The following is a 22,405-nucleotide window of genomic DNA, read 5'->3' on the forward strand; positions in this document are numbered from 1 at the left end:
TTACAAAGCAATCTTCTTCCACAAGAGACCTTCCTGCACTAGAAGAAACCTTACAGCCAAATATAAGGAATAGCCTGTAAGGTGTCTTGGGCAAGAAGGTGTCATAGAAGACTGTTTGGTAAATATAGACCTTTTATATTACTTTTCCTTCTGGGAACGACTGTGGCCTGCACTTCATCCCTTTAACAAAAAGCTAATGGAAGTGAAAAAGTGAGGAAGTGCAGGTCTATGTGTCTGGGAAGCACAAGATATTCATTGTGAAGAATGGTAGGAGTGAGAGGGAACAACAGTGCTTTGAGAGAGGGTTCAGTAAGTGGCTAAAAAATGGAACCCATTCACAAACTACACAGATGCATGTTCTCACTAGACTTGCACTAGTCTTGCAGTCAGCCACAGTAACATATTAAATCTTTACATCATGTATCACAGGAGCATTTCGAAAAGGGAAAATGTCCTTTTATTCCGTAACAAACTTTCTCTGGTATTGGGAGTTCTACCAAAAAGAAACGTGGAAAACTGTTGCTGAAGTTCAGAAATCAGGTAACATTTGTCTATGATTTTTAAAAAAAAAAGTTGTGAAAAAATGTGCAAACTGCACAATTATTTTTGCCAAACATGAAAAGTCAATGTGCCTTTACTGGCACAATTCTGACAAACACTGAAAAAACAAAAAAAAAACAAAACATGACTTTTTAAAGACATTTCCACATCACTTCTCCCAATTTATGCTTGCCAAAGTCCCACACTTTGAAACCATTTGGCTCAAAACAGCAATAAAACAGGGGATCTTCATTTGGTAATGTCTATAACCTTTAATTCTTAATTTAATTATTTTTTTTGCAGTTGTTTACAGAAAATAACACTACAGTAGACTCATTTAAAGTACAAAATTTAGAAGAAAAAAGCAATATTTAGAAATTAACAATACAATCAAATTTCTGGTAAAAAAACACTTAATATAAAATGCTTATGTAACAGTGATTCCCCCACCCAATTGCAGACAGGGTTCATTACAGGGTGTATAGTGCATATACCTGCTGGCAACAGGAGGGCTGAAACGTCCACCGATGGTAGTGAGGACACGGCAACAGGCTTCTGGGGTTCATACCCCACATATCTCTTTAGCAGTGTAGCGCCTCCATCTGCCGTGGACTCCAGGAACTGAAGGTGATCTTCCATGGTAGGACTTATTACCTCTCCCCCCAGTAAGGTCACGCACCAGGCAGGAGGTATATTGCAAAACAGGAATGGTTTATTACTACTCTCTGCATTAACAGTTACACAGCAGTCTTCTGCCAGATACAAACAAAAGCAAAAAAAGAGATAGAGTGCACCAAATAAGGTGCTACTGTAAATAGGGGACTAAAAATATTAATAAAATAATGCAATAAAAATGTGTGACATGAACCAATCCGGAGCGTATAGGGTCTTGCAAAATAGAAGTGTAAGGATAACCAAAACCCAATGGGTAGCGCAGCTTCCTAATACAGGGAACCCCAGTCCCTGATGTGAGATGCAAAAGAAAGAAAAAGAAATGGAAGCGCAAACCAAGGGGTAGTGGTGGAACTAAACACTTTTATAATAGGGCGTGTACCTAAGATCACAATCCAAACCAACAAATATTAAAAGGCATTGCCCTTTTAATACACGTTTTTCAGGACTCTGATCTCAAAACGGGCTCTTCCCGTGGTTAATCCCTCTGAGACCCAACAAGCATTATTTGCACATCAGCTCCATTTGCACACCACTATTTATCCTAATATTGTTTGTTTTTAATTGTGATTATTTCTTGGTTTGGATCGTGATCTTAGGGACACAACCTATTATAAAAGTGTTTAGTTCCACCACTACCCCTTGGTTTGCGCTTCCATTTCTTTTGCTTTCTTCTGACAGATACAGTCTGTCAGTATTCACTGGATGATGGTCCACTACATGCCTAGCTCTTTCCCACCTCCTTAGCAGAAGCAGAGGTATGGTCCACACTTACTCTCCCCCGGAGGGAAGAGGACTGGAGAAGACCCAATCTCAGCCTTTCCAATGTGTGACCTGCCTTCCTCAAGTGGGGAAAGGCACTGCTAACTATAGGGCAGTCCTGCCTCTACGTACAGCCAGGAGGCAGGCACCCATTGTCCCAGCTACAACAGGATGTACCACCCCCTGCTGTCATTCAAGTGCAGTACCCATGGAGAGGGGGAAAACCCTATACTAACTACTGGCAACCTGATTGTACCAGGGATTATTGCCAGCCCAAGGGCAGAATAGTAGCCATCAGGTGACCTGGCTACACTTAGCTACTGGAAAATATACTGTATTGACTTTTCATTGTTGCACTCACACTTCGCTGTCTTAATTCAGGCAAGAACAATTAAAGCAAATAAGTTCATTCTCTAGTGAGTCTTTTGCCACTGTGTGCTGAAAGCTTTTCAATTCATTGTTTATGTAATCCCTCCTTGCCTGGCTCCCACTAATGAGAGTTACAACTAAGTGAGCTGGAGAAGGTTTGGTGCCGGTGTTAATGCTAAGACTCTCATATATTTTTCTCAGGGTGCTGGTGTCCGGGCGGCTTGTATTGTAAGCTAATGTAATGGCACCAGGAACTTTATTTAACAGAGAGGTTACTTTGTTGCACAAGACAGAATTCATACATTCTTCTTCCCTTCCAAAACTCTGTATAGGTGTGTACTTCTATTGAGGTTGTAGATGAAGGAACACAGGGCAAAAACAGATTTGGAATAACTAACTCATTTATTGTTTGGCTCAATAAATGAGTTAGTTATTCCAAATCCGTTTGTACCCTGTGTACCTTCAACTACTACTTGCAGTGGATTGATTACAGGCTATCGTTCAAACACAGGAGCATCGGTAATTGTATCATCTTTTATTATACTTTTTTTTGGTGTGCAGCATTTATTTCATATACTTGGACTTCTATTGATGTTCACATCTACCTATCATCCTTACAATGCCCTAGAAGTCCATATTATGGCAACCTGGTGTGCATATGCAAAGGGTTGGCATTAGAGCAACTTTAGCTGTGACACTTCCATGCAACCCTTATTTAGGGATCCTTAACTTTGAAATGTCACACACGTCTTCCTTAAAGGAATGATAGCATTATCTGGCACCTTGATTATTACAGTGGCCCTCCCCAGATAAGGGACACTCTTCCCTAACTGCAAAACAATAAAAGGTGACAATACTTCTTTACACAAACTTTCACATTAAAGACATACCATTAACACCACACGCTTAAGACAGTGGGTCTCCACTCCACTCTATCCTCTCTCCTCTTTCCTCTGGTGTCCTCCAGGAGCCTGGAGTTTGGAAACTTCTGCAGCTCCTTTTATACCCCTGTGTAATGTCACTATCATACCCTTGTAACTTGGCAACGTACAGACACCTTTAGCCGATCAGGATTCACACGTAAATTGTGTGAACTAGCTACATGAAATAAGCTACATAGAATAAGCAACATCTAGTTGGGGCCTTTCCTATATATTAACAGAAAATTCAAAAAATGCAAGAAGCAAGGTGGTAAAAAATTGAAAAATGTAATATCCATCCAACATTACAAAAAGGAGTTGAAGTGGCTCCTACGCATTTCACACGACAAGATGCTTTATCAAGGAATGTGTGCTCTGTGTCAGGGACCCTCTTAAATAGTTTAAGAAAAAGAATTTCTTCAATCAAATTCCGTGGCAAAATCAAGTATGTTACATCATCATGGGGCGCTTGCATGCCCCCTCGAGCACGCGAATCCAAGTAGATTCATGATCCCCTGTCAGCGCCCCACCCCCTGGTGACGTCAACACCAGCCCCATTGTGGCCGGCAGAGGTAGAACATAAAGCCGTGCCTCCTCTTCCCCGACAGAAATAGGTCACACGCACAATGCCATCACGGGCACATGCATGTCCGTGCACACCCAAAACCCCGATGTCCCATTCGTGCACCACCCCCATTGATGTCAGCGCCGGCCAAAGTAGAAATATTACCATCCAAGATTTACTACAAAGATTTGATGAGTTCTGCTTTTATTACACATTTATCTCTGGTGAGGTTACGGCGAAGTGAGAATATAATTTTTTCTAGTCACTCACCTTGTACTGGTAGGTGACCCACTCCATAGTAGAGCTTTACCTTTATGACTCATTTATGGATAAGAAATAATAACAAATTCCCGAGCTGTTGGAGCACCCACTACTTTTATATCTTGAATTGTTTCCTATATATTAACCTGTTACTTTCCTTCATTATACAGTACTATACTGTAGTAAACCCACTATGGGGTTTATAACTACAAAAGGTCTACACAACATGCAAACAGAACACTGAAGCAAACTTCTCCATGTTTTCAGTAAAGCCCTCATTAATGATTTATATTTGAACATTTTTTTGGACCATTTATGATTTGCAAAAAACATTGTTATCCTTCCTTAAGACTGTATCCTTATTTTTTTTTCAAATAGAGGTCACCTTAAGCTAAAGGAAATGTTCATCCTGTTGTTATCAACTAAGATGATGTGTTAGGTTTTAGTATTGATCTTTTTGTGTCTAAGTGCACTGTTAAACATACTGTAAATTCTTCCAGTTCACATAATCTGCCAGTTGCTTCTTGTTGTATAAGTGATGGTTCCCCTGTTTCCAGGATTTTATAACTGCCATTTTTAGTGACTAGCTCAATGGTGATATCATATTTGAGAATTTATACTTTTTCTTGATTCAGAATTATCATTGCAGTAAATCTGAGTAGGAGAGAAAGGAAATAGGCAATATAGAACAGTTATACAATTTTTGAATGTCATGGTTAAGCTTCAAGAAATACTTTAATAGCCACTAAAGTAGGCAAGTGGGGTATGTAGTGCAATTTTATGCTTATATTAAAGCTGCAGTTCAAGCAATATCTTACAATATCCTAATAAACCAGTTATGTACTATGAGAAAATATTGAGTAGCCAGGTCCCCCTGTCCCTCCCTTACCTCCGATGTGGGAGCGGAGCAGGGGGAGGCTACAGGCGGCTTCGGCAGGTGCTGGTGGTGTGTGGGCAGTGGAGAGATGGAGCTCCGGTGCTCCTGAGGCCATTATTTTCCATAGTGCCAGTCGAGCATGTGCAGTAGAAGCTCACGCATGCACAGAGCGCTCCGAGTTGCAGTGGCCATTCCAGAGAGGGTGAGCATGAGCGGTGACCACAAAGTAGCAGCGGCCATCTTGAGAGGGACTCCACAGGGGAACTACACTCCCCAAAATGCTAGAGGAGAATGGTCACGGGCGCAGGATAGCCAATAGGGCTGTTCGGATCCTCTGATGAGAGTTTTGCTACTTTTTGCAGGCTTAGACCGCGCACTGGCAGTTGAAGCAAGGGCTCAGAAGGGGAAGGTAGTGTCCAGGTGTCATTGGCTCCCGAACTAGGCCCAGATTGCCCCATAGGTCCCAGATAGGCCCCACGCACATTCAGGTTGTGGCTGGTACAGGGACAGACCTCCAGATAGGGACATTTCCCCATAGTTATAGCAGTGTTAGGGTATTGTGTCAATACGCTGCGTGGTGAATTGCGACCTGTGGTCTGAGACCAAACTACTCACAATACAAACTCTTAAAGGTGAGACCATCCAACGGGAGTTCACCCCAAGCAGAGGTGGATGCCTTCGCAGATGGCGACATCGCTGTATTAGCGGATCCCCATTTGTTATTCGGCAGTACCCAGGTGCTGGAGTGCCTGGGCAGGTACCTCATCAAGTGCACTACTGTTCATGAGATAGCGCTATTCCACACACTTTCGGGTGTGCCCTGACATTGGAGAACAAGGACATCAGTGGTATTGGGGCCAAATACCCTATATACTTTGGGAACACTCACTTGGTGTATTGGGGTGGTGTGTGATATACTGTAGAGTACAGCTCGCTTGTTATTGTTCAGTAACGTGTTATTATATACCTGTGTGTGTGTATTTACTATTTTTTTCCTGAACACCCAGAACAGGATTAATGCTGAGGGAGCCCTTGCTTCTTGATGGGAGCCCCCAAAGCGTCAATCTTTCAGAGCCATCTGTTGGGAAGCTAAACAGTGTGGAGGTGTTCTGCACAGTCCAAGAGCAGCTCAGTAAACTTGAGGTAAGAAGCAGTCTCTGTGCAAGGACTAAGGATATTTCAAACTGTTCAACCCCCTTGATGATGTAGATAACCGAATATGGGTAGCTACGCAATGAGGAGGAATACTATAGGACCATATTCAATCATCTATTATCACGGGGGTTTGACATACAGCCCTCAACACTGTTTGTTTAGCTTGAATGATCAAGTGAAGGGTTAACACTGTTGGGACCCCCTTCGGAAGCATGGACTCCCCTCCCCCCCCCACCTCACAGCCTTAATCCTCCCGGACTGCAATCGATCCCCGCAGACACTCTCTCAAGCATCACAAACTTTTGCTTGTTGATCCATGAGCTGCTTTCCGCGAAACACGTAGGCACGTACACAGGTTTCCACACACCAGTTTATGTAGACTAGAGTTTATAGCGAGAGGCAAAATTTCCCAGCTCCAAATGTGAAGAAACATGGGTTTATATTTGCTTAAAGAACTTATACACAGACTTTCTATCACTACCTGGACTCTTCCCCTTTTTGCATTTGCATTTCCTTAGAGATCCATATGTGTGCACCACAAAGAGACGTTATTGAAGTGCTAGTATATTTGCTCAAATTCTCTCTGTCCATCATACCTAGACATTCCTGGAGCCTCTCTGATTCTTTCAGATCCTGAGGGTAATAAGTGGCCCCTCCCTATTTCCCAAGAACGCTGTACATAAAGATATACAAATGTAGCAACACTTACTGTCCTCTGTGCCGAGATTTTCCCTTTTTCGGTGCGGCTTCACTGTGGCTACAGTTCTTGCAGCCCCGAGAACAATAAGCTGCCCAGGAGCTTTAACTCTGCTGGGTTCCATGCTTCTGATTGGGACCCTGCAGCATTCATCCTATTCAGACATCTGCAGAGAGATAATATTGATACTCACCTTCCAGATGAGCTGCACAGCTTTCTATGGCCATATTTGGACATCTACTGAACATCAGTAAAGGAGACAGTGTTACGTGTCCTGTGAAGCCACTTGCTGATGTACAGAGGATGATCAAATATGGCCAAATAGCCTCCCCTCATGATATACAATACATACATATAAGGGTATCTACGTATACCCAGAGGGAAGGAAATACAGCCCTGCATCATACCTGCACGGTGAAGGCACGGCTCTAGACAGAGAGATGGGGACACAGCTGTGGGCGGCTGTGTAGCTCATCTGGAAGGTAAGTATTGGTATTCTAATTCCTATCATGCGAAGGATTAAAGCTGCGGGGTCCCATTCAAAAACATAGACTTCCGCAGTGTTAATCTTTGTGGACTGCAGACCATGCTGTCCTTGCGGCTGTCCTTGTGGTAGCAGGTTTCCACATTTTTCTATGTGGCCACAAGGACAGTGAGTTTTGCTACATGTGAAAGAAATTCCAAAACGGAGTTGTGTGGCCACAATAATCAAGTCGAAAGTATCCTTGAACATGTATGGATTTGCTTTAATTTCTCTTTTATGGTTTAGAGACTATTTATTCTGGGAATCTTTAAAAGGTTATTGGTGATATCTTTCTCAGTCTCCTGAGTGTCCTGCAGATCCGGGCAAACACTGGTGAAAAAAAAATAGTATTATTTTAGCATATCAATCCCGAAGTTGATTTTATTTATTTAAAAAGAAGGAATTTAGGAAAGAAGTATTATATTTAATTTGTTTAATAAACATTTTCAATTAGCGTTTATGTTTACTCACAAAAATAGCATGAACTGTTTATTTAATGAATCCATATTCTTTTACATATTTATTTCCAAGAATATTACTCTAGAATTAAATTACATTTTTCTTTAAGCAGTTTAACTAATGTTTTTAGTGTTAGTTATGAATATTTTACTTTATTTTGAGGATTATTCCAAAAGGTATTGGGATTAGTATATATCCAGAAGTTCATCTCCCATGGCTTAAGCCACATTGAAAAATATAAACATGGATTTTGTAAAGTGTGGATACTCGTTTTTTGACATAAGTATTTTCTTCAGGACTCTACTAGGCATTGATAAAGTGCACAAATGGTTGTCCTTTAATGAGATGTACTCAGAAGGTGGTAAAGCCTTGTTCTGGCAAGGTATTCAACAATTCAGACCTAAACTTCTGACATCTTCAATAAAGCATTCACTGTATGAATATAAATAATGGGGAAGAGTGAAAAATGATATTCTCTCATGCAGGGAGATAAAGAAGTTTGATAAGTAATTGCAGTTTCACTTTGTAGTATTAAAGTTTGTGCCTGCTTTAAACTCTTCCAAGCATTTAGTCATACAGTACAGTATGCACAAGTGACATTTTCAATTATGTACTGTTTTCTGAGACAGATAAATATACTGTATTTCTAGATATATGATTACAACTAAATATTCCTAATAGGAATAGATACTTTTAAGATTGCATGATTTTGCATCTTTTAAACATACACAGATCACTTTTGCAGAAGGAGGCTGGATTAATATAAAAATGTTTACTGTCATATTTGTAGGCATAATTGTCACAGATTAGCATAGTATTGACGAACTAAAAAATATAAACATAGATTAGTACTGTAAATTGTCACCGGTTGACATACTGTAATAGGTTAGACTGCGCAACTAAAGCTCTGCAGCAGTCATTCACTGAAAGCAAATGAAATAGGAGGTCTCCACGTCGCTGATGTTCCTTTCTTTTTTTAAACTACTCTAAACACTCTGAAGAGATGTTATATAAATGTAACTGTTCTACCAGCATGACAATACATTCATATTTTTTTCTCTTTATTATAACAGACAGATATTTTTGCAGTAAATCCAAGATCTAGAATTATTGTCACTATCACTGCTGTATATACACACTCATGCAGAGTAGAGATGTGCTAATTTGTCAAAGTTTGCTTCACCTACAGTTTGAGCAAATTTATTTTTTTAAAGTTCAAAAATCCTATCAATACCTTTACCACACTCCATATCCTTTAAAAAAAAAATGTTGCCATCACATGGTACAGGAACCAATGAGATTGTGAAAATATGTCACGTGGTACTCTCACAATCCCATTGGTTGATGTACCATGTGATGGCAATTTTTTTTTTAAAGGATAAGACATCATCCCTTAAAGTGATGTCACATCCTTTAAAAAAAAATGGAACATGTCATATGTTACTGGAACCAATCTGATTGTCCCAAATCTGATTGGCTTTAGTACCATGTGATGGCAGCCATGTGGTTTTAAGGATGGGACGTACCTCCCTTGGAGATGTCATCATCCTTAATTTTTTTTAAAAGCCTCTCACTTGGTAGAGCGTCCAATAGGATTGGAGATGTACCATTTGACCCTTAAACATGATGTGACAGGCCTGTTCCATCTCCTTTTAGCTTAAGAAGCCAACAAGACAACATCCGTTGATGGATTTCACATGGGGTTTCAATGGATTTCAAGAAAATTGTATTGTATGTCTTTATTTATATAGCGCCATAAATGTACATAGCGCTTCACAGTAGTAATACATATCATATAAAAAAATATAATATAAATCAGGTCATGGGAATAAGTGCTTCAGACATAAAAGTAACATTAAGGAAGAGGAGTCCCTGCTCCGAGGAGCTTACAATCTAATTGGTAGGTAGGGAGAACGTACAGAGACTGTAGGAGGGAATTCTAGTAAGTGCGTCTGCAGGGGGCCAAGCTTTATGTATCATGTGTCCAGGATTATCCATTGCTATTCATATGCATCTTTAAGCAAGTGTGTCTTAAGGTGGGTCTTAAAGGTGGATAGAGAGGGTGCTAGTCGGGTACTGAGGGGAAGGGCAAGCCAGAGGTGTGGGGCAGTCAGTGAAAAAGGTTTAAGGCGGGAGAGAGCTTTAGATACAAAGGGGGTAGAAAGAAGACATCCTTGAGAAGAACGCAAGAGTCGGGATGGTGCATAGAGAGAAATTAGGGCTGAGATGTAAGGAGGGGAAGAAGAATGTAATGCTTTAAAAGTGTGGAGGAGAATTGAGTGTGAGATCGGAAGCCAGGAGAGGGATTTCATAAGGGGAGATGCGGAGACAGATTTAGGAAAGAGTAGAGTGATTCTGGCAGCAGTGTTTAGGATAGATTGTAGGGGAGACAGGTGAGAGGCAGGAAGGCCAGACAGCAGGAGGTTGCTATAATCGAGACGTGAGAGAATGAGGGCCTGAGTCAGAGTTTTAGCAGTCAAGTAGAAAAGAAGAAAGAAGATTTTTTACATGATGCAGAGGATGGCGTCACCGATCGAGAGCTACCTGATATACCGGGATTCCGAGGGTGAAGACTTCTAAAGGTAAGAATATTGAATGTATGTAATTTAATTTTTCAGGTTTTTTATTGTATTTTTTTTAATGTTTTTGTTTGCCCATTGACTGTATTTATCTATGCACCTTTAGGGGATTGATAAATACAGTGATGCATTTTTGGGCATATGGTTGTTTACAATGAATGGTTATGTTTTCTATTTCTGTTTATTGTTTTGAGTATAGTGTTATGTTTTTGTAGGACTTGTTTTATTACATGTTAGGATTGTTTAGGTGTTCAATTTAGTTAATTGTTCTGTTGTTAGGAGTTTGATTAATTTTAGGTTTAGGTTTAGGTGTTCAATTTAGTTAATTGTTCTGTTGTTAGGAGTTTGATTAATTTTATTATTCTTGTGTTTTGCTGTTAGATTAATTTTATTGATGTGTTGTTTCGGCTTTTTAGTTCTTTTATTCTTCTGGTGTTTAGGTGCTTGAAATATTTATTTTATTGTTGTGTCTTTTTGGCACTGTTGTTTTTTTTTAGGTTACCTATTGACTGCTATAGTTGTTTATCATGCCCACATTATATGGGCATTATGTACCACTGTGCCACCCAATGGGTAGAGGGGGGGGATATTGGCCCCGGGGTAGGTGGTTAGGCTGCCAAGGTAGGTAGGGGGGAGGGTGTTAAACCCTTAATTACTTTTGCAGTTATTAACTGCTAAGCTGATTTAGGGGTTAGGGGCCATTAGATTATATTTTTTATTGTTCTATTCCTGCCAATGGAGGACATGGATGTGGAGGATGGTGATGAGGACAGCCTTCATCCAGGCAGGGGTAAGTGCAAGTTTTATTTACTTTATGCTGCTGGCTAATGTTTTATTTTGAATGGGCAAATGCACTATTATCCAGATCTGGATTTTACGCCGGTGCTGCCCGCAGACCAGACCCGTCCCCTGAGCTGAAGGGTGAAGTGGTAATACATGCACCCGCAGCAAAGGGAGCGTGACCAGAGTGTGGTATAAAGTGTTGCTAGGCCAGGTGTAGTAAGGTAGACAATACTTGCCGGTACCGGTTGTAGAGATAGAGTGAAGAATGCCTTGCCGAGGTCAGGGAGTGGAGAGCGGAGATAGGTCGTAGTCCAAGCCGTGTTCAAGGGGTTACCAGAGTGAGCGTTGTCCAAGGAGTGCCGAGATCGAGAGCCAGAGGGGGTAGTCGTACAAGCCGCGTCAGAACCTGTGAAAACACTGAGAGAATCCAGAAGTACTTCCATACAGAGACGATGTTGAGCAAAGACTGAGAGCAGAGAGGAGCTAGATAAAGCAGGAAGGTCCAATTAGGAACGGAGGCGGGACAGGAAGAGCTACAGGGAGACACTGCAGATTGGTGCAGGCATAACAGGCCAGGTGAGTCTTGTTGGTAACCTGAGTATGCTCGTGTGGTGTGCGGGGGCAGAGCCTGAGGTCCGGGGGACGGGAAGAAGAGTGTGCAGAATGAGCGTGCTCCCTAACGCGTGTACGCGCGTGGACCGAGCCAGTGGATGGTGCAGGTGTGCACGCGGGAGGGCGTGGGCAGAGGAATCGCCGTGGGGAGTGATGGCGGCAGGGGCGGGGAGCTGCAGAGGTCGGTAAGGCAGGATTGTTTTGTGTCCAGGGACTCCCTGAGGGGAGAAAGTGCTCTGTGTGGGGAGCGCAGAGGACGCCGATTCCTGACACTGGATAATAGTAATTTTGCCCATTATTGTACTGTAATGTAATGGTTGTTTTTATGTTTATTGTGGTATAGCAGGGTTCCCCCTGGGTCACCCTACCCCCAGGAGAGTAAGGACATGCGTTGGTGCCAGCGGCAGGGTGTGTGCACATCCAGCGAGTGCCGGGAGGTTGTGGAGGCATTGTGGGCAATTAGGGAGTGCTCCGGTACACTGGAGGCTCAGCGGCGGCCTAATTCCACAGAGCGCCGCCATGTTGCATTCAATCGTGCATTCACAAGACCTGGCGCATGCACAGTGCAGCTGAAAGTAGAGGCAGCTTCAAGGGAACTACAGTTCCAAGCAGCCATTGGGGCTGTGGAGCACATGTTGTGCGAGGGTCAATGGTGAGTGGGCTCAGCGGGAACTGCAAGCCCCATCATGCTCAGGGACTAGGAGTCACATTATATATCACAGCCAATCAGGCTCTTTTATTCTCCTGCTCACACAAGGATACATTTCGTGCACTGGGACAGTCAGTCGGAGCTGGGACAAGGACATGGTAGGAAGTATGTGCAGGTGTCTGTGACATCTGCACTAGGCCAGAAAACCCATGTTAGGCCCTGCTAGGCCCCGACTCACCTCAGCTTGTGGTTGCTGCAGGGACCGGCCCACTGGATAGGAACACGCCCCTGTAGTACCAGAGAGAGTGAGGGATACAGCCAGGACGTGTTGGCATCCTGGCCCTTTGCAGTCTGCAATTAGATCATCCTCTGCAGAGTGAGAGACATTCTAAAGGTGGATAACTCCACGCGGAAGCCATCCACCATAGAGGCGGAGGTGTCGCGGAGCACCTTTTTTATCCGTGGATTCCAACGACAGCATCTGCACGCCCGGATGTGGCATTACCAGGCAGGTACCTCAAAGCAACACGTGCACCAATCTACACCTCAAATTTAGTGGGACAGCACTGTCTCACACATTTGGGTGGGTGTTGGACTCTGAGGACACTGTGTTGGGGAACACAATGTGGGGTTATTGCCCTGCGAGGCCTAGTGTTACAGTGTGTATCTGCTAGACAGTAGTACAGAACGACTGCCGTTAGTGTATCTAAATAGTAGCAAACACTGAGTCAGAGTTTTAGCAGTCAAGTAGAAAAGAAGAAAGAAGATTTTTTACATGATGCAGAGGATGGTGTCACCGATCGAGAGCTACCTGATATACCGGGATTCCGAGGGTGAAGCAAACACTTTAATTTTCTAGCTTTATACTGTATTTTGTACATACTGTATTCTGTACAGTATACAGTATTAATTATATTTTTATATATTTAAATGCCTTAAGAACTTTAGGTATAGTACTACTGTAAGTGTCTAGACAGTAAAAACATGAACACACAAAAAAGCATATTTAAAGAATGAACATTTTTATTTGGAAAGGATAATAAAGGGGAAAATAATAATAGAATAATACAACATCGCCTCTTCTTCAAAATGTACAATCTTGTATTTTCCTTCTTCACAATGATTGGTTCTTCTTGGACATCTGGGTCTGTAAAGAAAGAGACCATTTTCTATATTATCAATTAATTTTGTACATTATGGTTAAAAAGTGCCTACAGTACATCTTCTCTCAACTTTTCAGCATGATCTACTATACGCCAAGAGTCACTGATGAATTGTAATTGGCTACTCATACAGGACTTATTCAACCAGTGTGTATTAGTGCTGCTACAGTATACTAAGTGTCAGACTTTCAAGTTAATATTGCCACAACAATGTTACATTCTACTGGGAAAATTGTTTGTGTGTATCCTCGGCTAAAGGCTAAAAGAAGCTATAAGGAGTTAAAAGGACCATGACACCAGTACAGACCATAATTGCATCTTCTGCCTTTTTTTGAGGGGGTGGGGAGAGACAAAGCATGCATGGCTTCGAGTACAGAACTTTACATTAGGATTAGAGTTTTACATTAGGGTTTTGGGGTAATGGACTTGGCATGCATGGATTGGAGCACTGTGTCTTACCTGGCAGTATTGCCAGGAGAGTTTCCACCACCAACCAGGGGTTTTTACTGTATGTTCTCTTTGCCCAGCTCCAGACATGCACATGCAAAACAGAAATAGAAAAAAAGTATTATACTGTGACTCCAGTACAGACCATGATTATTCAGAACTGTATCTTCTGCTTTTGTTTGGGGGGGCGAGGGAGGAAACAAAGCATGCTTGGCTTCGGGTGCAGCAATTTACATTAGTACTAGAGGTTTACATTAGGTTTTTGGGGTTTGGGGGGAAGGGACTTGGCATGCATGGCTTAGAGCACTGTGACTTATCTGGCAGTATTTCCGGGAGACTTTCCTACACCAAGGATGGGGTTTTCCTGCACGTTCTCTTTGCCCAGCTCTCGACATGCAAAATAGAAAATAAGCATTAAACAATTAATAATTTTTTGGATTCAAATATTTTTTTGGGGACAGCGGATTACAAACCACATCTGTGAACATTAAACAGAGTGATATACATTATAATGCTTTCATATACATACATGGGATATTGAAAACAACAGTTAGTTGCTTTTCAGCACACCATAAAGGAATCGTAGATCTTGTCGTAGGTAGGTGTGTCAGTTACGATGGTAGGTGTGTCAGTTACGATCGGGTGGTTCGGGGTCGTATCTATTAGCGCTGTCAAGTTGATGTCCTTATAGAAAGGACAAGATGAGAAAGAGAGAGAAAAGAAGGAGAAAAGAAAAAAGGAACTGGAGAGGGAAGAAGGGGGGAGGAGGAGGGAAGAGAGGGGGGAGTGGAATGCATGGGGGGAGAAGGGTTGGAGGGGGACCATTACAATCCTGGGTGCTGGAGCAGGTGTGCTTCTGGCAGCAGGTGGGGTAGATTCTGGGAGGATGTTTTCCTCCTGTTGTGACCTTACCGGGGTTGTCATCGGCTCAAACAGAAGGGTATGTGTGTATCCTGGAAGTATGAAGGTCAAATCGAGGGATTGAGAGGGTGCACTGGTGGGGTATACGGTTTCTCCATGGGAGAATAAGGTGCCACCAGGTCACCCTCATGCTCCTGGGTCGTACATACAGGGGCAGGGACTCCAAGCAAAGAATAGAGCCCCGCAATGTTCCTCTCAATCTTATCGAGACGAACACCCATGCACCTATCCATATTCTCCATGCGCTCCAAAAGACGATCCATCTTGGCCTCCATTCTGCCCCTGTATTATTCGATGGAGTCGTCAGTCATTTCGATACCACTAAAAATATCCATCATGCGGGATACAGAGCTGGATCTTGTGTAAGGAGTGCTGTGTCATCCAGATGGACATCGGCGTGGCTGGGTGCTGGAGGAGGTGAGCAGGGAACTTCTAGACAAACATCTGCATGTCTGTGTGCTGATGGACGTGAGCAGGGGACTTCAAGATGAACATCGATGTTGCTGGGTGCTGGCAGAAGTGAGCAGGGAACATTTTGGACGAACATCGGCGTGGCTGGTTGATGACAGTGAAAAATCAGGGACATTGAGTTTGGCTACGGTGGGTGCTGGAGGAGGTTAGCAGGGGACTTCGGTAGAAATTTGGCGTGGCTGGGTGCTGGAGGAGGTGAGCAGGGGACTTTGGGATGTACATGAGCGTGGCTCGTTGATGGCAGTGAACAGTCTGGGATGTCAAATTTGGCTTCAGTGGCTGCAGGGGCACTTCTGGGGCCCGGCCAATTAACTTGATCATGGTTGATTTTGGCCATTTTCTTCTTCACGTACAAAGGGCCAGGCTTCTTTGGCTTGGGAGCCTTCGGAACCTTTTCTTTTGGCACCTTTGGCTTGGAAACAGCTTCCGACTTTCGCTTACTCGTGGTCGGCACAGCAGAAGAAAGCAGGTTCCTGCGTCCGTAGAATTGGGGTTGATCCATGGATGCAGATGAAAAAATGCACAATACAGTATCAAGAGCTCGTTCAGATAAAGATCAGCATGTGGGAGACTATGCAATTTGTGTCACCTTTTATGCACTGTGTCCCTATTTGAATTAATTGGCGGGCATGGACACGAGGTGCAGGACACCATCACTTCTGTTGATTGAATGCACATTGAATATACATCGAATACACATCGAATATACATTCCTCTGTGCTTGATTTATTTTCTAAAGCAGCGATACAGAGGAAAAGGATTTCAAAGGATCTCAGCATGAAAATACAGGATATGTACAAGAAAGGACACAGAATTTTACAGATCCAACGCTGGTTAGTTACTTTGGGCCACGGTTTAGCAAAAAGCACTGTCACCTATCATGCACATGGTAAGGCAAAAAGTGTAATGCGGATTCCCCTAGTCACAACAGAGTAAGTATTTTTGTCTTATTCTGTAATTACTGTATTACAGTACTTGCATAAGCTTGTTTCATTTCCAAATGCATTTTTTTGTTTACTTGTTTCCTTTGCAATTAGATTCTAGCCTAACAATTACTGTACTACTTTTAGACTAAAATATTAAAGGGTTTCTCCTGCTGATTTTATGACTCTAAAAGCATCTTGCAGATTAAAATGCATATTTTTGTTTTGTTATTGTTGGGCCTTACAAATAGTTCTCTTTTTCTTTAAACTGTAGAACAGCAAAGTGCCTGGTGGACGAAATCAGCGAGGATAATGATGAGCGCTGTGCAGAAACAGTCAAGACTATTCTAGAGAAGAGTCACAATATCACAGCATCTGAGACCATCATCAGGTTCATGAGACGCCAATTGGGATGGAAATATGGACGTGTAAAGTAAGTGTCACTGTAATAATGTACAGTATATTGCAATAGTATGCAGAGTGACAAAACACGGTTGATACTGTACTGTAATTACTGTGCAGTCGTTAGGATAGTACAGCTAAAGTGTTGTACAGTACTGTACTTTAGTTAAAAGTGTGGTTTGCCTGTACAGTCCCTATAAAATTCTTCCTTATCATTGCAGAGCGTATCCTATGATAAGGGAGACCAACAAGATAAAAAGAGTGGACCAAGCATGGGCATGGATCGAAAGTGGCGAGATTTTTCAGGATGTCATCTTTTCTGACGAGACAACTGTAGCTCTTGAGAGATTTGCCACTTTTGCATTTTGCAAAATAGGACGGGTATCTCTGAAGACGTGGCCCAAGCACCCACTAAAGATGCATGTGTGGGGTGCGATCTCTAGACGTGGACCAGGATGCATAATCATCTCTGTGGGTAAAATAATGCACAAAGTCCCATGCTGCAGCCTTATGCACTGTACGACTGTAGTTTATGCTGCACCCTAATGTTCATCTTTTTCATAGTTTTTTCTTTTATTATTCCAGGAATCATGGATAAAGTATTTTTTCAAGAGCAAATTGTCTCCCGTATTGCTCAATACATTAGGCATGATTTCCCATCTGGTGGTCACCGTTTTTTCCAGGACAATGGGCCTCATGCAGTAAGCGACGATTATGTGAAATCGGCAAGCTTATCGATTAGTCATGTTATTGGCGTTTTTCCCTCTCCGTATGCAGTAAGTGCCGAATACATTCAAAATCAACCAGAAAACAAATCCGCCCACTCTCACGATGATGAGCCGATCACACACAGGTGTATCGGCGTGCGTGGCGGGGTGCTGTTAGGTTGCACAATCACAAATCTTGCTGAATCAGGCGAAACAAGCATGTTTTTGATTGCGCGCCATATTTAAAGGCAACGTGTACTGCTAATCATTCTCTGTGTTGTTGGGAGTGAGAGAGAGAGAGAGACGCACAGAGCTGGACGATTGAAGATTTGCATATTGACTGAGAGACTTGTTGTGTATTGGGTGAGCTTTGTCCTTTGTTGTTTTGTTTACATCTTTGTCTTGTTTTATATGTGGAAGTGGGTCGTGTGATTGCCTGTACATTTCTTGTCTGTTTTTTGTGAGTGCTGGAAGTATGCCCGCAAAGCGTGGGAAGAGTGATGCTGGTGGGAGTGGGAGTGCTACTCGTGCGAGTACGCGTCGGAGTGAACGTTCTGTTCAGGGGAGTGATGTTGCTGGTGCACCGAGTGGTGTTGCTGGGAGTGGGAGTGCTGTTGTTGGGAGTGGGAGTGCTGGTGCTGCGAGTGGTGTTGCTGGGAGTGGGAGTGCTGTTGTTGGGAGTGGGAGTGCTGTTGTTGGGAGTGGGAGTGCTGTTGCTGTGAGTGGGAGTGCTGGTGCTGGGAGTGGGAGTGCTGTTGCTGTGAGTGGGAGTGCTGGTGCTGGGAGTGCTGGTGCTAGGAGTGTGAGTGCTGGTGCTAGGAGTGTGAGTGCTGGTGCTAGGAGTGGGAGTGCTGGTGCTAGGAGTGGGAGTGCTGGTGCTGGGAGTGCTGCTGGTGGCGCAGTTGCTGATGGGGTGTCTGGTGGTGGCGTGCTTGCTGGTGGCCAGCTTTTGGAGGCTCTTCCATTGGAAGAAGGAGAGTCCAGTCAGCACCAGCCAAGCTCTGACCCTAAACCTGCTCGGAAAAAACGTGTGGAGAAGCCACGTAATCCTCGCTTCAATGACCAGGAAAATAGGGCTCTTGTCACTGGCATTCTGGAGCACTATGACAGTCTCTATGGACATTTAGTAGGTAAGTGTAACTTTACATTTATTATTCAAATACATGTGATCCTAGGTCATCTGAGTTTTGTTCATATGCAAATATGGGTACACAATATCTTTCTATGTTCATTAGTGTGGAAACACAGCTTTTTATCATGCCTTACAAGGACAAATAAACACAGCCGGTCAATTTGCCAGAACTGCATACAATATGAATGCAACCTTGCTTACATGTATAGGTTTAGTAGTGAATGCTCATGTGCTGCACATATTACACATAAAACAGCATGTTTGCTATCTCTTGGAACAGCTAGCAGTGTAGGAAACTGGTGCTTATATTATTATTAATTTACCTCATATCTTTTATATGTTTTTCAAGGGCGGACAAGTGCAGCAAGCAAAAAAGAAATGTGGGACACAATAGTCATTGGTGTCAATGCCTGTGGGAATAGTGTCAGGGACAAGTATCATTGTCGGAAAAGATTTGATGATATTAGGTCCAAATTGAAAAAGAAAATACAAGACCAACGCGTGCATGCTACTGGCACTGGAGGTGGGCCCACACCACAACGTCTCATATTGACTCCATTGGAGGAGCTGCTTCGGCCAAAATTACTTACCGTCGTCGTGGAAGGCTTGGCTGGTGACCGTGACATTGGAATTTATCCGTCACAATTTCCAGCAGGTGATAAATATTACTGTACTAGGCGTGTCGTTGCTTACAGTTATTTTGCATATTTACACTGCTTTTTATACTGTCTTCACAATATAAGCATACCTGCATCTATATATGTATATGTCTGATTCTGTATATATATATCTCAAAATAGACATATATGTAGTAGTCCTACTAAAAGCAGTAACTAATATAGCACGTGCCATTGCGTGCTCATTTACATGTGAATTCCCAAAATGCATAGCTGCAGTGGAAGCAATTGATGGTGGGCGAAGATGGGGAACAACAGGGTAGTACACGTGTAACACATGTTCATGAGAAATTATTAGTAGCTACAGGTACAGAACAGAAATATGTATCATATTATTGTGTATTTTATTGATTTTACTCCGACAAACATGACATTACTGCCTATTTTAAGCATGCATCAAAGAAATTGCATGTAACGGCCTACAAACATCACTGGCACTAACACATCTATAGTTGCTTATGAAAAGGTCCATTTTTGCTTTATGTCATATACAGACAGCATAATGAGGCACACGTATCATATGTTATGTCATTGTTTTCATAACTTAAACACTGCAGATGACTACTTAGCTCATCTACCATTGTGTTAAAGCAGCTGCAATTAATATCTCATCACAGCATACACTTCAACAGAGGGGGTGGGGTTCAGCACACACACTAATTACAGCCTCATTTCACGGTCAACTTAGTTCACACCATTTGCACCTGTTTCAAGTCATTGAAAGGTGTGGCTGATTAGGCTTTTTGGGGAAGGGAATACCTTTCTTACAACCTGAATAGCACAACTGAAGTTAATCACACTCATTTGAAAGCTTAACTCTAGCTACTAAATGCCCCAACAACTCATTACTTATCAAAGCGTACGTCACACATTAGTTCACTCATATCTATAGTTGAACTACTATCAAAGACACATTATCACACACTGCATGTGTTGTCTTGTTGAGTCACAGCCACATTCAGGTGTGCCACATCTTCGATTAATGTACCACACATATCCTCTACCAAAAACAACACTTTTTGCAATATGACCACCTTCATGATAACCATTGTGAATGGTCATCTCATGATACTTATGTACATTATGATACTGATATCACTACACAACATATGATTTTTATGTACTCATTTAATCTATTTATCCTCACGCATTACTGCAGAAACATAGTATGTTGTATGTTAGGGAACTCAAAAATTCTAAGTACACAGGCATGTACAGTGTTATTACAACTATTTATGTTCACTTTCACACACATTTTCGGTTAAGGAACTGATGTTGTTAGTTAATCATAAATACAGAACATACAATAAGTGTTTGTTCAATATTTACACATGTAAATGTAAAACTTATGTTATTGTTATATATAGTTGCCCCTGGAGGACATGTGTCACCTGAGATGGAACAAGTGTCTTCACCTGGGTCAGCCAGCTCAACACTACTAGAAGGTGAGTGTATCATTTGCTGGCCATATAATATGTGCTCTTCTATATGTTATGTTGTCATGTGCATTATTTGTTTTGCACATCTTCTTTAAATAGGATTACTTAGTGTCAGTGAAAATTAAGTGTAAGGCAACATGTATTGTGTTAGTGATGTTAATTATCATGTAGGACTTCTGAGTTTAGAGCAACTTTTCATTCATTCATATTTCATACTGAGTCCAAACATTATTCGTAAGTCAAGGTAGTTTTTAATGAGGTTATAAAACGTATGCAAACATGTTAGGTGTTACTTAGGACACAGTACAATTACATAGTAACACAGCATACATTAACATGCCATTTAATAATGTGTACATTTCTTTTTAGAACATCATGGTGATGAGGATGATGAGTATGATGAGGATGACGCCACAGAAGAGACTGAAATACAATCATGTGACCATGAAGAGGTGCCAATAGAAACTGTTGTACCGCCAAATCGTCCATCAACTTCCACATACGATGCAATTGTAGCTTCAGAGGGAAAAATAGTGGACGCAGAAAATCGTCGCCATTCAGACATGATGACAGTGCTGGAAAGGATGATTGGACTGCAGGAAGAAACAGTATCACAATTGGCACATCTCCACAGAGTCTTCATTGAAGTGCCTAAACAGTTGCAAAAAATCAACACCTCATTCGAAGCATTAGTTGTTCAGCAAACACAAGCTAATTACTGGAGAATGACTAATGTACCACAATTCAACACCTCCCAGCCAGGATCTGTTCATGCAGGTCAGTTTTCACCACATTCATCTGATATTCATTCACCAGGCCCAAATGTTACCGGTCAAGTAGCAGACATTGCTGTGCAGGTTCCTGATGACATCCTACCGCTGCCATCTGTACAAATTCAGCAGCAGACACCTACAAAGGAGGCGACAAAAACAAAACAAGACACACATGAAACAGACCAACCATCACTTGTGCAGTGTCTACCAACTTGCTCACATGTGTCACTGGGCACAAGCCCTGTCCGTGAACAGTCACTACCCAAAAGCCCTGTAGGTGAGTCGCTGCCCAAAAGCCCTGTAGGTGAATCGCTGCCCAAAAGCCCTGTAGGTGAATCGCTGCCCAAAAGCCCTGTAGGTGAATCACTGCCCAAAAGCCCTGTAGGTGAGTCACTGGCCAAAAGCCCTGTAGGTGAGTCACTGGCCACAAGCCCCGTAGGTGAACAGTCACTGGCCACAAGCCCTGCCCGTGAAGTGCCAGAGGCCACTCAAAGTGGCTCTGTTGTGCCTAAAGTTGGTGGCAAAAGAAAAAGGAAAATTCAAGAGACAACAAGCAGGCCTGTTACTCGCTCGCAAAAGGAACAAAAAAAATAAATGTTATAATTCAGAAAATATGTCTTTGGCCTTGTTTTGTTGACTTCAGATTATCTAATTACTATTGTATGTATGCTGAAGACTGTGTTGTTTCCAAACTTTCAACTATGTTCTTGTACACGTGAAGTTTTGGAAATGTTAACACTCATAATTAATTGTGTTATAAATATTTATGTTGTAATCGTCTGTTCAGTAATGGTCCACCAGGAGCCAGTTGCTAAGTTTAGAGAAGCTGCCATTGACTTTGCAGCAAAACATTGCATTTGGGTGTGTTAATTGATGTAAGAATTGCATATGCATATTAGTCACATGCAATTATTAAAACACCTAAGT

The 22,405-nt window shown here is 42.3% G+C and overlaps 1 protein-coding gene across 1 annotated transcript; it reads left to right on the plus strand.

Annotated features, from left to right (window-relative positions):
• The first annotated feature begins 5,983 nt into the window (after nucleotides 1-5,983).
• On the plus strand, nucleotides 5,984-22,072 carry LOC142490794 (uncharacterized). The gene is made up of 4 exons (XM_075593216.1): nucleotides 5,984-6,109; nucleotides 8,059-8,182; nucleotides 20,634-20,711; nucleotides 21,075-22,072. The coding sequence occupies exons 1-4, from the start codon at nucleotides 5,984-5,986 to the stop codon at nucleotides 22,070-22,072; spliced, it is 1,326 nt and encodes a 441-aa protein (XP_075449331.1).
• Nucleotides 22,073-22,405: the final 333 nt, after the last annotated feature.

The sequence above is a fragment of the Ascaphus truei genome, chromosome 3, assembly GCF_040206685.1.
Source record: "Ascaphus truei isolate aAscTru1 chromosome 3, aAscTru1.hap1, whole genome shotgun sequence".
In the NCBI taxonomy this organism is placed as follows: domain Eukaryota; kingdom Metazoa; phylum Chordata; class Amphibia; order Anura; family Ascaphidae; genus Ascaphus; species Ascaphus truei.

Excerpts from the sequence above, each read along its gene's own strand:
- LOC142490794 (XM_075593216.1), top strand. The coding sequence starts at position 5,984 with ATGCTGAGGGAGCCCTTGCTTCTTGATGGGAGCCCCCAAAGCGTCAAT. Across the intron at positions 6,110-8,058 it reads AGCAGCTCAGTAAACTTGAG|TGTGGATACTCGTTTTTTGA; the intron begins GTAAGAAGCAGT and ends GATTTTGTAAAG. Across the intron at positions 20,712-21,074 it reads CAGCTCAACACTACTAGAAG|AACATCATGGTGATGAGGAT; the intron begins GTGAGTGTATCA and ends ATTTCTTTTTAG.